General features: G+C 38.1%; 1 protein-coding gene across 5 annotated transcripts in view; it reads right to left on the bottom strand.

The window, feature by feature from the left end:
• The window catches only part of Wnk (Wnk kinase), a 64,030-nt gene extending 49,332 nt beyond the window's left edge, over positions 1-14,698 (bottom strand). For 3 of the 5 annotated variants that reach the window (XM_089739950.1, XM_089739952.1, XM_089739953.1), the window contains exons 1-2: positions 14,541-14,698; positions 11,834-12,474 (exon numbers count right to left, since the gene is read on the bottom strand). In XM_089739950.1, coding sequence (XP_089596076.1) covers positions 11,834-12,127 — 294 coding nt within the window. In that variant the 5' untranslated portion in view covers positions 12,128-12,474; positions 14,541-14,698. Of the gene's footprint in view, positions 1-8,159; positions 8,329-11,833; positions 12,475-14,149; positions 14,502-14,540 lie in introns of those variants that run through there. The other 2 variants (XM_089739951.1, XM_089739956.1) reach the window with 2 other exon arrangements.
• Between the last annotated feature and the right edge of the window lie 59 nt (positions 14,699-14,757).

The following is a 14,757-nucleotide window of genomic DNA, read 5'->3' as shown; positions in this document are numbered from 1 at the left end:
TGATTTCCAGAAATCATTCTGCCTGTATTAACGATTTCGGAGAACATAATGACACTTAAGTAAGTTGCTCTCTAATTACACTTATCAATTTATTTGTTTCACACGCGCTCACCGACCTCATTATTGAATTGAAAATCGCATTTGATATTTTATGTAGGGCCCGAGACGGTATTAATTTTGTAGGCTTGAATCGAATTAATCGAAATCTATAATAAATTAAAAAAAAATGATAAATCGGTTGATTTGATTCATAAGCATACATTTGTCATCATTGAAAACTTTGGAGTACCCCCCTAGTTTTTAATTTAATTTCTAAACTAAAGTTTCATATCGTCTTATGGATTTTGAAATCGATAAATATAAATTCGCACTCATGATGCTAGAATCTTGAATATGTTAGGTTTCTTGTGAAACCTATTATTCATATTTCATTGTTGAAAATAGGTAAAAACATTAACCAGAAAAATCATGAACATAAAACTAATTCTTCAATCGTACCAAATTACATATTATGGCCAACTTTCAAATCGATTCTAAACTATTATAGCAGACGTAAGCTAAAATCGATTTTCAAATATCGCATTTTATACTTATTCAATAGTGCACATATAGTGCATTTTGAATATGACACGTCATTTCGGATCCTCCCGATCCACTAACGGTGCTTTTAGGTACCTCAAGCACCGGTCATCGTTGTCGTCGAACCCGTCGCTTGCGACGAAGGGCTCAGCGAGTAAATTAGCCCACAGACACAGCCCACTGAGTTTCTCGCCGGATCTTCTCAGAGGGTCGCGTTTCCGATCCGATGGTAGATCTGCGAAGCACTGCTCTTGCTAGGGTTAGTGCTAGTAACGTCGTCAGGTTTGAGCTCCGAAAGCTCACGTACTCGCTCGGTTACGCTGACATAGCCTCTCAAAGCTCTCTAAGCTTAGGTAAGAAGATTTTTTTTAATGTTGCATGCACAAAATCGCCAGGTCACAAGTTTATTCGTTTCATAACCATCGCCATTCGAAGTTTAACTCGGTATACCTCAACAAGGGTTCCGTTTCTAATCTTGTGTCGAATATCGTTAGTTTATGACTACCATAAATCACATTATTAACTGAACTAATGGCCACAGTTAACGAATTATCAATATGATTAGAGATTAAATAAAGGAAAGTACTTTTTGTCTAATATAACACATTACTACTTGGCATAACCCTCCTCATGTCGATCCTGCTCTGATCGAGTGCTCTTTTATCTGAATTAAAAAAAGAAGGCTTTCGACTGTATATTTTTATGTGTGTTATCATCATCATCATCATCATCAGAACTTTTTCTATGTGAACAGATTTCGATCTTCTTCTCATATACTCCCGTTTAAATTCTATCAAAATCTTATTACTACTTTTAGAGTTATCCTTAATAATTCTAATTTCATTTCCATTGACTACATTGCTGAAATATACCCTTTTTATTTTGTCGAAGCCGGTTTTCTTTTTTGTTATTTTTTGTTTATCGATTTGACTACTGATGCCTCGGAGAGTTCCAGCGCTATTATAGGAACCCTTTGTTTTGGTGACATAGTTAAGTACAATGGCAACGAGGGTAATGAAAAGCTGTACTTTCTGTCTCCTCATTTCTAGTCTGATCACATTTTCGGACATGCATATGGTATCACGTTTTATCGGATCCTCCCGATCCATTCTTGGTGCTTTTAAGCTCTCCAGACACCGGTCGTCGTTCCCCACCGTCCGTAGACACAGCTCACGGAGTTGCTCGCCGGATATTCTCAATAGGTCGCGATTTCGATCCGGTGGTAGATTCAGAGAAGCACTGCTCATGCTAGGACTACTGTCAGCAATTCTAAGGTTGATAATCGAAATAATAATTATAATAATATATAAATTATAATAATATTATTTATTATGATGAAAGATGAAAGGCGATTGCATGCAGCAGAGATGCGAATGTTGCGATGGATGTGTGGAGTAACGAGAACGGATAGAATACGGAATGAATATGCTAGAGGAAGTCTGAAAGTGGCACCTGTGACAGAGAAGCTGAGGAGTGCGCGTTTGGGATGGTATGGACATGTGATGAGTCGAAATGAAAATGAGGTTGTTAAGAGAGTGTTAACTATGAATGTGGAAGGATATAGAGGAAGAGATGGATGGAGAGACCTAAGAAGAAATGGATGGATTGTGTCTAAGACGATATGGGTAAGAGGGGAGTGAGCGAAGAAATGGTATATGATAGAAGAGTATGGAAGGAGAAAACATGTTGCGCCGACCCCGGGTGACTGGGAGAAGGGCAGGATAATGATGAATAATATTATTTATTAATAATATGATAATAATTGAAATAATAAGGTTGATAAGGAGCGCAACAATACGCGCAAAAATAATGATTATCAAGCCAACTGTTATCTATGGGCGAAACTGGATAGGCCGGATTTGCATCAAAATTTATTATAAGTATTTTAAATAAATTGCAATATACATATAAACATGATTATGAAAAATTGTTGGTTATGGCACTTTTGCGCTAGCGGCCTCATTTCATAATGCCCGGCAAGGAAGGAAGATGAACCTACCAACAGTATGGCGTCTCCCGCCTTAGCGAGAGGTGATACTTAAAAAATGTCTAGCCAAAATCCAAGCTGCCAATTCTAGCTACAAATATATCGACGACACGGCGCGTCTTGGAACGCAATCCGAAACGCAAAACGTGATTTTTCAAAAAAAAGTTTGTTTGTACACTATAACATCATTTATTATGACACAGTCAAATTTATAAAGTTTGTCTTGATCAAATATTGTGCACGAATCATAAATTCGCCTTAAAATACAAACACAACACGTACGATGCGTTTAAACTTATATAAGTTTTGAACAAATTTATTTTGCACGACAAATAAGTTTTGTAGTACTTTTTAAGTTGGCCGTGTCAATTGAACAAACTGTTTAAAGTTGTCCTAACCTTACTTTTTGGTTATTTAAGTTTTTTTTTTTTTTCGTTTACCCAATGTTGCATTGTTGTCGAAAGCTTATTGGGTAAGATTACTTCATCGACGCGTCCGTGGTCTGCTGAACCGATATCCTAATCATCGAAGGGGAACCTACTTTACACCTACTGTTTATTATAATGTAATATGTAATACTGCGTATTACTAGTGGTAGGACCTCTTATGAGTCCACACGGGTAGGTACCTCCACTGTCCACCACCCTGCCTATTTCTGCCGTAAAGCAGTAATGCGTTCCGGTTCGATTCAATTACTCTCTCTCTTATTTTATCCTTAGACGTGTGAATAGGCTTACGGCCTACCCGGTGTTAAGCAGTCACGGAAACCTATAGACATCGCAATTTGAATGCCACTACCAACACCGAGATCCCAATCTCAATTGTGCAGTGGCTTCCCTTGGACACGATTGTTGCCTCTCACAGGATCAGATCAGTTTTACTCAATAGTGATTTAGAGGCTAAGAAACTAATGGGATCCATTATTAAGCATTATTTTAAGATATCTCATACGCTATCATCTGACCCTGAAAAAGGATTCCCTGTACTGTACCAGAGACTGATCTACTACAAAATATGCATGTATAGATTTTAAGCGGCTCGGCAAAGAACAGATAAACCCGTTCATCACACGAATGGGGAATCGAACAACGACCCTCGCCCCAGCAGTCAGGGGCGCTAGCAGCATTACCGAGTCAGTCACTATACTGTTTGCCTTCTATAAAACAACGATCGGGAAAGAAATGTCGTTTATCACACAAGATTTCAACATTCGAATCAAAAAGGTGTCAATGAAAAAAATGTATTAACAAATATTGAACACACACAAAAACACACACACACACACGTATAATGTCCTAATTTTTCGGTAATGTCCAAATACCAAAACGCATTGACATGTTCCGTTGTTTATTTATGCAACCTACTGGGTGGCGATACGAATTAAAGTTACTTACAAAATAAAGGCTTTTTTTAATGTATTGAGATTTCTAAGAATGGATACCAAACCGTACTCGTCGAACTCGGCAAAGAGTTCGACGTGCAACCTTACTTAAATATCAGTCCGCTGAGTTTCGTTTCGCGATTCCGATCCGGTAGTAGATTCATTTGCGAAGCAACTGCTCTTGAGTTTTTGTAGTCGTCGTGGCCTAACGGATAAGACGTCCGGTGCATTCGTGTTGATCGATGCACCGGTGTTCGAATCCCGCAGGCGGGTACCAATTTTTCAAATGAAATACGTACTCAACAAATGTTCACGATTGACTTCCACGGTGAAGGAATAACATCGTGTAATAAAAATGAAACCCGCAAAATTATAATTTGCGTAATTACTGGTGGTAGGACCTCTTGTGAGTCCGCGCGGGTGGGTACCACCACCCTGCCTATTTCTGCCGTGAAGCAGTAATGCGTTTCGGTTTGAAGGGTGGGGCAGCCGTCGTTACTATACTTGAGACCTTAGAACTTGTATCTCAAGGTGGGTGGCGCATTTACGTTGTGGATGTCTATGGGCTCCAGTAACCACTTAACATCAGGTGGGCTGTGAGCTCGTCCACCCATCTAAGCAATAAAAAAAAAAATAAAAAAAAAAAGAGTTGCTAGATCTCATTTGGAGGCGCTCGGGCAGCTGTTGGCGAATCCCACCCCTACTGGCTGAGTCCGTGCTCGCCCACATGTCCTGGTGAAACTGGAAAAGCCTTCGAGCAACAAGTAACCCTTCCTTCCCAAAAAACACAATAGTTCCCGAACCGAATATTAATTAACCATTAAATTGCCTCTAAATTGTACAAACTCAAAGTTTTTTACGCTTCTCTAGTGATCCTTCCCTCACAAAAAAAGGGATTTCTGCCAAATCAAGGCAAATCAGCCATGATATCATTTCCTTCGACACGGTATCCTACCCCAGGGTTACTACAAGGAACCGACCCTACCATAGGCGCGGCTAGAAGCTCAACTTGATCATTGATTCAATTGATTCACAAGCGCAATAGAAAGACCGCAATACCTAACTGAGACCTATTCTTTTATCACCCGTCTCTAGAAACATACGTCTTAACACCCTTTGCGATAAGAACGCAATCGCGCATACCGCGGCTAGTGCCAGAGCTATTATGAGAAGTAGAAAGTGAATCTAGATATTTTTTCCCGCATCAATCTGCCGCGGATTCTAAAATCACCGGGAAATTATCCCCTAAACTGATACTCGCACAAAATCCATAGCGAAAACCACTGCATCGCGACACAATATTTATACCATGAAATTTTCTATGAAATTCAGTTTTAATATTCTTTCTGACTTTAATATTGAACTCGTCGGCCAGTCCCCTTAGGATTACTCATCCTCCTCGCCAGTATCAAATGCAAACAAATACACTAACGACACAATATTCGTGGGACGCTTCGGTTCGGACTTCAGTCAATTTGTATTTTTATTTATTTATTGCATAGGTGGGTGGTTGAGCTTACAGCCCACTTGGTGTTAAGTGGTTATCGCAGCTCATAGACAACTACAACGTAAATGCCGCCACCCACCTTGAGATATGAGTTCGAAGGTCTCAGAATATTACAGTTAGAACGGCTGCCCCACCCTTCTAACCGAAACGCGTTACTGCTCCACGGCAAAAATAGGCAGCGTGGTGATACCTACCCGTGTGAACCCACAAAAGGTCCTACCACAAGTAATTAGACAAATTATAATTTTGCCCGGTTTGATTTTTATTACACGATGTTATTCCTTCACCGTGGAAGTCAAGCGGGAACATTTGTTGAGTACGTATTTCATTAGAAAAACTGGTACCCGCCAGCGGGATTCGAACGCCGGTGCATCGCTCAAAACGAATGCACCGGACGTCTTATCCTTTAGGCCACGACGACTCAAGTCCAACTCAATTTTAGCCGAGGACCCGTCCAGACACACAACATAGATAGACCTATCTCTGTTAATTTTTAGTGAGTTCATATCACAAACAGTTGCATAAATAACAACAGCGGTACATGTCCATTCATTTTAATGTTAGGACATACCTGTACCAAAACGATAGTCCACAATAACATTACCGATATAATTTGATTTCTTAATAATTTACATTTTCATTGACTACTCTTCGATTGAGTGTTGCAATTTAATATTTTGATATAATGGAATAGTTTTCATTGAAGTTATTGGGAAACGTCATAATTATGTGTGTTTAAAACCACCACCACCAACCACAGCTGGGAACCAACATCCTACCTATTTCTGCCATGACGTTTCCGTTTCTTCCAGTCTGCACAATAGCTATATTATAATGCTATAAAGATTATTTTCTGTCAAGGCGGGGGGGTGACATTCACTTTTTGTGGTACCACTGGACTACGGTAAAGACAACACTAGATAGACCGTGAGCTTGGCGATTTTTTTTTCTGTGCTTTTCTTCTTTTTCTCCACCTTAACCCACTAGGTGGGGTCGGCACAGCTAATTTTTCTCTTCCATTCTCTTCTATCAGCCGTCATCTCAACACTCACTCCTTTCTCTCTCATATCGTCATTCACACACTCCATCCATGTCTTCTTCGGTCGACCTCTTCCCCCTCTACCTTGCACTACCATTTCCATACATCTCCTAGTCACATGCATCTTCTCTCTACGCATCACATGTCCATACCACGCTAACCATCCGCTCCTTAATTTGTTGCTTACCGGGGCCACTTTCACACTTCCTCTGATATACTCATTCTTTATCTTGTCCATTCTTGTCACTCCACACATCCATCTCAACATTCGCATCTCTGCCGCATGCACTCTTCTTTCGTGCTTTACTTTCGTCGCCCAACACTCAGATCCGTACAACATGACAGGTCTAATGATCGTTTTGTAAATTTTTCCCTTGCTATTACTTTAGAATAATGATTTTCACGGTGTAGCGTCGTTATTGATTCTTTCGATAAAAATACAGACTTAATGATGGTGTATGATCATCGTCGCTCTTGGACATTAGATGCATAGCCAAGCCTCTGCCTACTATTGGTATTGTCGTTGCAAGTTTATCATCAACAGTTAGCTCAGTAATTCGTCAGCCCTCCAACCAAGAGATTTTTTTTTGTTTAAATTCAATAAAAATATTAACACGGGAGATTTAGCGTTACTTCTAATTAATTTACTTCCTAAAACAGCAAAATAGGGAATGTTCTTTTTAGTTCTAGTGTTTATTTTTTTATGAAAATTATAATTGTTGCTATTACAATAAATGTTCTACATTAATTAATTATGTAATTGCTTAATCACTGGTGGTAGGAGGTCTTGTGAGTCCTCACGGGTAGGTATTATATACCCTGCCTATTATCTACCGTGAAGCAGTAATGCGTTTCGGTTTGAAGGGTGGGAAAGCCGTAAAAAACTGAGACCTTAGAACTCATGTCTCAAGGTGGGTCGCGAAATTTACGTTGTAAGTGTCTATGGGCTCCGATAACCACTTAACACCAGGTGAGCCGTGAGCTCGTCCACCCATCTAAGCAATAAATAAAAAAAGCACCTTTGTTGCCAGACATATTTATACACATTCGAAATAAAGAACAAGTCCTTACATCCAGACTCTGGATATCAAATATATTAGCCCCGGCAAGGACCGAAAACGGATGCTGTGGTATGACAGCCAGGTAGTCAAACCCATGCTAAAGCAACAATTCACCAACAGCCATATTTTTACACTATGTACTTGCCTTCTTCGAAATCATTTGAATTTGGGGTCCTCTGAGGTCCAGTGGCCACACGTATTGGACATATAGTCTTACATTACATTAGTCTTATGACCGCAAATGGTTAATAGTCTTAGTAATAAATCTACAACTTTTTACAATCAATTTTATTCCAAGTGAAATCTAATTCAATTCAGTTATTAAGAACTCATCATTGACGAGGAGCTCGAGATAATTAAATGGCTGATTTACCAGGAAAATAGGTAATGGAAACAATTTATTGATACAAAAAAAAAGAATTCCTACCTTTTAAATCGTTTCGTGATCACGGAACCGTTACGTTTGGGGGGATATTATGAAACCGAATATCGATTAAATCAACTGTTTTAAAGCATGTTTTGAAGCTAGCGTTAATTTCAAAAATATCGTTGAAACATTTACTATGAAAAAAAGAAAAAAGAATAGAAAAAAAAAAATCACTCACATAGACCTGTAGCGGCGTAGCAGGGCTGATATCGGATCGCAAACAATCACTACCCGACTTCTGAATCTCAATTAACCCGCAGACTTCTCCTACGCGATTTACCAAGCCGCCGTATTTCGTATTGCACCGACTTTGTCGAACGATTCAACTAGTGTGCATTGATCACGTATGTCCTTACGTTATATGTGTAATTCGGGCGTAAACATTAGTGGCGTAGGTTATGAGTGTATCGATGAGAGGGACCCAAGTCGTACACAGATGACACATATTGGTTTTTTTTTCCTACCTAAACTGATGGTCTAGAGAGACCATATCAGCGTAATCTTTACTAGTAAGTGAGCTTATGGGACTCAAACCTGACAATGTTGCTAACACGAACCCTAGCGAGAGCCGTGCTTCGCACAATCTACCACCAGATCGGAAACGCGACCCACTAAGAAGATCCAGCGAGAAACTCAGTGGGCTGTCTGTGCGTTAATTTACTCGCCTTCGTCGCAAGCGACGGGTTCGACCAGAACGATGACCGGTGCTTGGGGTACCTAAAAGCACTGTTAGTGGATCGGGAGGATCCGAAATGACGTGTTTTAGGCGACGTCGACTGTTTACCATTTGGTCCGCAAGATCGGCTATGTAGTTTCCGGTGGCCACGATGAGAGGATTCTCATGTCGTGCCGATTTATCGAAGTGGCATATAATTCGTACAGCATTATGTCCAACAGCAAACGATTTTTATTTTTTAATGAAAACTTTCAAAAGTATGATGATTTGTCTGTTGGTCTCGCCAGGACTGAGATGCTCTCGTCCACCGTTATTTTTGTTAATCAAACATCTAATATTTTGAAATGACTCTTCCATTTGCTGTCTAACACAGTTTTTAAACATTATAAGAAGTAACACGGCAGACAAAAAATTGGAAAACACGTAGTTAAAAACTCCTCCGCTGTAAGCTCACACTTAAGCCAAAACATTTCGACATTTCGTACCTATTTCGAGTATCAGAGTACGTACCTACAGATGATACCTTATAGGTAATACACTATAATAAACAACGGCTAATATAAACAATATACGTTGCAGGTTTAACTAGAAACGCTGGATTTACTCAAAATAAAAACCCTGATTACTAATGTCTATAGAATACCGTCACTTATGTTGCTTGGTGTTATAGTTGATACAGAAAAAAAACCCGAAACACTAGGAACGCTAAAGAGTATATCTAGTAAGAGTTGCATTGAAGAAAATCGGTATAATTAGAACGCAGACTCATCTGCAGATGCAGGCACCCGGAAAAAAACGAAATACATTTTCAATCCACATCTAACGAAATTCGAATTGGTGTGGTATTTATCAAAATAAAACTAAAATATAAATTTATATGGCCTTAATTAACGCAGCCCGGAGGATTTGTTCGTGTGAGAGTTTACCACAATTCAAATCCTGTACGCGAGCACAGCGAAATATGTACGAAACACGCGTTTACGAGCGACTTTTAAAGTGAAGGTAGCGAGGTAAGTTATCAAACAAATCCGAAAATATTAGGCAACCGAATACCCCTTTTCTTGCCCTATCTAAGAGTTGACAACATCCTTATAATACTATGGGGCTATAATATTGAGCTATTCCAACAAAGCCCAAACGGGCCGGACAAAACATTGTAAAAAGTACCTATTTGTTGTTAATAAAATTAAAACTTTATAATTTATGTTTAAAAACTCTAAAACAATTCATCCGCTTTTTTTCCTACCTTGAGAGGCTATATCAGCGGAACCTTAACTAGTAGGTGAGCTCACGGGGCTCAAACTTGACGTTGCTAACCCGAACCCTAGCAAGAGTCGTGCTTCGCAAAATCTACCACCGGATCGGAAACGCGACCCACTGAGAAGATCCGGCGAGAAACTCAGTGGGCTGTGTCTGGGGGTTAATTTACTCGTCGAGCCCTTCGTCGCAAGCGACGGGTACGACGAGAACGATGACTGAACTTTCATCCACAGAAACAGAACACAGTTGTCGGTGAATCGGCTCTTCGCTTACATTGGCCCCAAATGACGTCAGGTCAACCTGCATTCGAAAAGAGCTCGCTTGGCTATTTTGTAAGAATAAAACAGCGCGGTTTCTAAATATTGAAAATGAAACTTAACCCCCTTCGATTAATTCATCCACAGGATAGAACGTTAAAATATCTCGGTTATTTCAAGTTCTTTCCCGCAAAGCTCCCGAGACGTCCTTGCCGAGTAGACTTAGACGACAAAGACAAATACTAGACACCTGAATAATTAGTCTACATATCATACAAGGTAATATGTAGGTAGTTCTGCAATTAATCAGAAAAGTTCATTAGCTGACAGTATATTAAACGCTGCGAGCGGAGATAAAATGGTTTTAATCTGTTGAGGACGTACTTACCTTACTTGTTGTGATTATTTTAAGCTGTTATTTATTTATGCTGGTTATTTCATTTTGTAGCTTTTTATTAATTTATTGTGTTTATTAACAATGTTTATTAAAAAAAAATCCAAAACGCAGTTTGTATAATGGCAATGATGAATCAAAAACGATTTCAGATTTCATCTCGCCAAATCATTACAAATTACTTAATGTTCAATTGAATGTTGGATTACAAGAATTATAAGTCATTTTTTGTGATCATGGTTCAACATGGCCAGAACATTAAATCAAATCAAATCAAAAAAAGTTTTATTCAACATAAATGAAAGTACATACTTGTTGAACGTCAAAAGAACTACCGCCAATTCACAAAAACTAGCCTCCGCCCTGAGAAGAACTGGCAAGAAACTCAGCGGGCATGTCTTTTTTTTTAAATATTAGTTTTTTTTTAATATTCATTTTTACAATGAGTATTATAACGTAACAATTATTGCAACATCGAAATGCCCGGAGCGAGCAACTCATTCCCAGTTTGTGCAATCTTCTAGATAATCATTGACTTTATAGTAAGCTTTATTGCACAGATGTTCTTTAATAGTTTTCTTAAGCCTATGTATATGTAGGTTCTGAACAACAACTGAAATTTAATCGAAACACATAGATCGTCTGCTCATCGAACCCTGAATATTTCTGGCGCGATGCAGTCTAGCCTACCGATCTGAAGGTGAGTTCATTAAAAAAAAAATTCTAATTGGGTCTCATAACTCAAAGTTAGAGGTGCTAGCTATGTGTGATCTCTGGTAATCATTTTTAACACTAGTGCCTTCTTTCGCCCCTCTAAATAAAAAATCTTAATTGTTGTCTTTATATTCTACCGTCGAATTCGTAGGAATCGCTTAGCAAGCTAATTAAGAAATCAGGATGAAATCACTGGAAGGATTAAGATTAATGATATCAAAACGCATCATAACAGACGACTAGGAAGTCATAACTGAAGCAAGACTTTTTTTTTGCTTATACGGGTGAACGAGCTGACAGCCCACCTGACGTTAAGTGGTTACTGGAGCCCATAGACATCTACAACGTAAATGCGCCACCAACCTTGAGATATAAGTTCTAAGGTCTCAAGTATAGTTACATCGGCTGCCCCACCCTTCAAACCGAAACACATTACTGCTTCACGGCAGAAATAAGCACGGTGGTGTTACCTACCCGCGCGGACTCTCAAGAGGTCCTACCACCAGTAATAATAACTATTGAAATGTTACAAATATAATGTATTAACTCACCTGTCCATAGCGAGAGGACGCTAAATGCACATTCCTGTTCTTAAGCAAGAAGTCTGGCCTCTTCCCCAGACCATAGTTGGTTTTATTCTGAGATATGAATTTCTTTGGTCTGTCCAGTCTTTCCGTGGAGCCCGTTTCCTCCTCATCGTTCCTCTTCGAAGTGGAAGGGACCGCCCTGTAGGCTCCCCTAGTTCCTCTGATGGTCTTTTCCGGCGACTTATCCTGTTTCCTCGTGATAAGATTATCTTTCCTCTGTTTATTCCGTAGAGACACATTCGAAGACATGTTTTCCATGTTCGGCCCATCAATATTACATTAATCTCGTATTTTAAAAATAATTCATAAATAGCAATTCCGTTTCGATTGTTTTTTTTTTTTTATTAATTCAATTAAAAATATATTTATAATTTATATAGGAGTATATGGTTATTGTATCGTTAATTATACTAAATGATTAATAAATAAATAGCTTGTCCGTCTTTTGATTCTCTCTCGCTTGTTGGCATCTTCCCTTCGGTATCACTGCCCAAATTATTATTTTTTATACTAACAAATAAACTAATTACAATCTAAGGAAATTAACAGTCTTCAGGAAGAGTTTGGAAAGTTTTATGTTTTGCAGGTTTATTTTGGATGTTCATCTGAAACAAGGATACAATAATTTTTATAATGCAACACTTTTTACCGCTACTCCAATCCACAGGGAAATCCAACCATGCTGACAGACAACACTGGACTCCTCTTTCCTCTCCCCCTTTTAAGAACTTTAATAATAGTACTTCATTAAATGAAATTACTCCAATAAGACTGTCAAAGTCCTGAAGTCTTGTTGATCAAAACTTCAGTGCAGTGGTGTGTGTGGATCTTACGGCAGGTAAAAGAAAGTAATGATTGCAGTTTTATTTTTAAATAACGCAGGACATAACGATTACATTTGGGAGTCCTTACTATAGAATATTCTTTTCTGTTCTTTTTGTTGTAACATTATACACAGCGGTGGGACAGCCGCTATATTAATTATGAATACAATTGATACTTCAAGCACATGATGTACAGAGGATGAGGCCATTAACATTGTCTATAGGCTACAATAATGATTTAACAACAAACACACTTCACTGTTTTTCCATCATCCATAAATAGCAATTACTTTGCGTATTTATTATTTTCATCTTTCTACTAATTCCTACTTTGATTAAGCTAACATCATTAATGTTTAGAATGCTATAAGACATTAACTTATAATCACACAAAATTACAAACTTTGTGATAATAAATCCCTAGGGCACAGTTTCACATAGGGACACTTTTTCAATTGCATAATATCAATACCTTTAACCTGGAACATATCACTGATTTACTATAAAAATAGGACAGCCTGGTTGCCTTGATCAGATTTTTTCAATTGTTCAACATAGAACATCCAAGGATTCCATTCTATAATCCAAACAGTTACAATTATAAAGTTACAGATTCACAGAAAGGCATAAACACTAATTGCTTAGCTTGAGCACCTCCTAAATTATTACGCTGACAGTATAGAATATTTATTAATCATTCTAAAACCTAACAAGATGGGCATATGATACTCCATATTACACAGAGGGCATATTACACAATACAATGTTCATGTCGAGACATTGTACCAATACAATTCAGTTCAGTTCAGCATTCATCATTTGCAATGAGCTTTTCGAATTGTCTTAGCACATAAACTTTATACTTAATATCAATCAGATCAACTATAAAAACTAAAAGCCTAAATTATATTTTCATCTTTCGTCATTACATTTATGACTGGGACTATCATTTGACTGTTTAGACAGTAAGTTGTCAACATTAAATTTAATCACAAAGCAGCAAACTTTTTTCTGTTATAAAAATAAATCATAAACAGAAACAAATTCAATTAAGTATTAAAGTTAAGAAGGAAAAAAATTTAATGATATTAACTTGTAATTTTAGATCTCATGGTAATCAATTTTACAAAATAGTTTTTATTGGCATGTAACACCTCACTGAAGGTCATCAAATAGGCCTAAGTGTGCATAGCAGTTTTTTAAATTGTTTCTCAGTCTGCACAGAATTGCAAGCTCTATTATTTAGTTGTTAAGTGTTAAAACCGCGCGTTAATAGCTCCTGTCGCCAATATTAACTCTGTATTATTTACAAATCGCGGCACGAACGTGTATTGTTTACAGATTATAATATGATATGAATGTCTCAATGTAACACATCAGTTTCGTACACAAAAATTAGAGCACGTAGCTTCCACAAGCACAAAGCAGTTCAATAATCTCAAAGGAATCTACTTACCAATATATTATAGGACGGTAGACAGAAAAACTAGGTGCCGGCACATAAACCATAATAACGATCAAATTTCTCAGCTAAAGATGATGTTTCACTTTAGTTCCACGTTTATTAAACAACCGTTGCGCTCTTAGACTATCGCGTTTCATACATATGTGGGTATATCTAGACTTAGGCCATTCTGTTGCAGTGAATGGCGCATAGCTGAATAAAGTTGAATAAATAAGAGTAAAAAACTAAAATGACAGCACGTCAAGCTCGCAGAGGAGTTTCTTCGGCCCAATAACGGTTACATTCCACGTTATCGGCATAGTAACATACGACCACCTTTTTAATGCCTCACGAACTACACATTACATTTGCTAAATTGATATCGTATTCTATAAATACTTACGAATAAAAATCTGGAATCACACCATTGTTTTTTCTTCTGCACAATCAGTGATCGATGTTGCTATAGTTGAAAAGTTCTTGCCAAAGTCAGATGTGGGTCAACTTAATTGACATCGTTTCTGTCATTTTATATGTACGTTTGACTACATGGCCAAACGAGGTCTGAAAAGAGAGCCTTGATTATTGAGCACCTAGTAAAGCTGCGTCTCATGTTGTCG

Source organism: Bombyx mandarina, chromosome A1 (genome assembly GCF_030267445.1).
Source record: "Bombyx mandarina strain Sakado chromosome A1, ASM3026744v2".
Classification (NCBI taxonomy): domain Eukaryota; kingdom Metazoa; phylum Arthropoda; class Insecta; order Lepidoptera; family Bombycidae; genus Bombyx; species Bombyx mandarina.
Note: the sequence above shows the minus strand (reverse complement) of the source record. Positions and strands in the feature narration are given on the sequence as shown.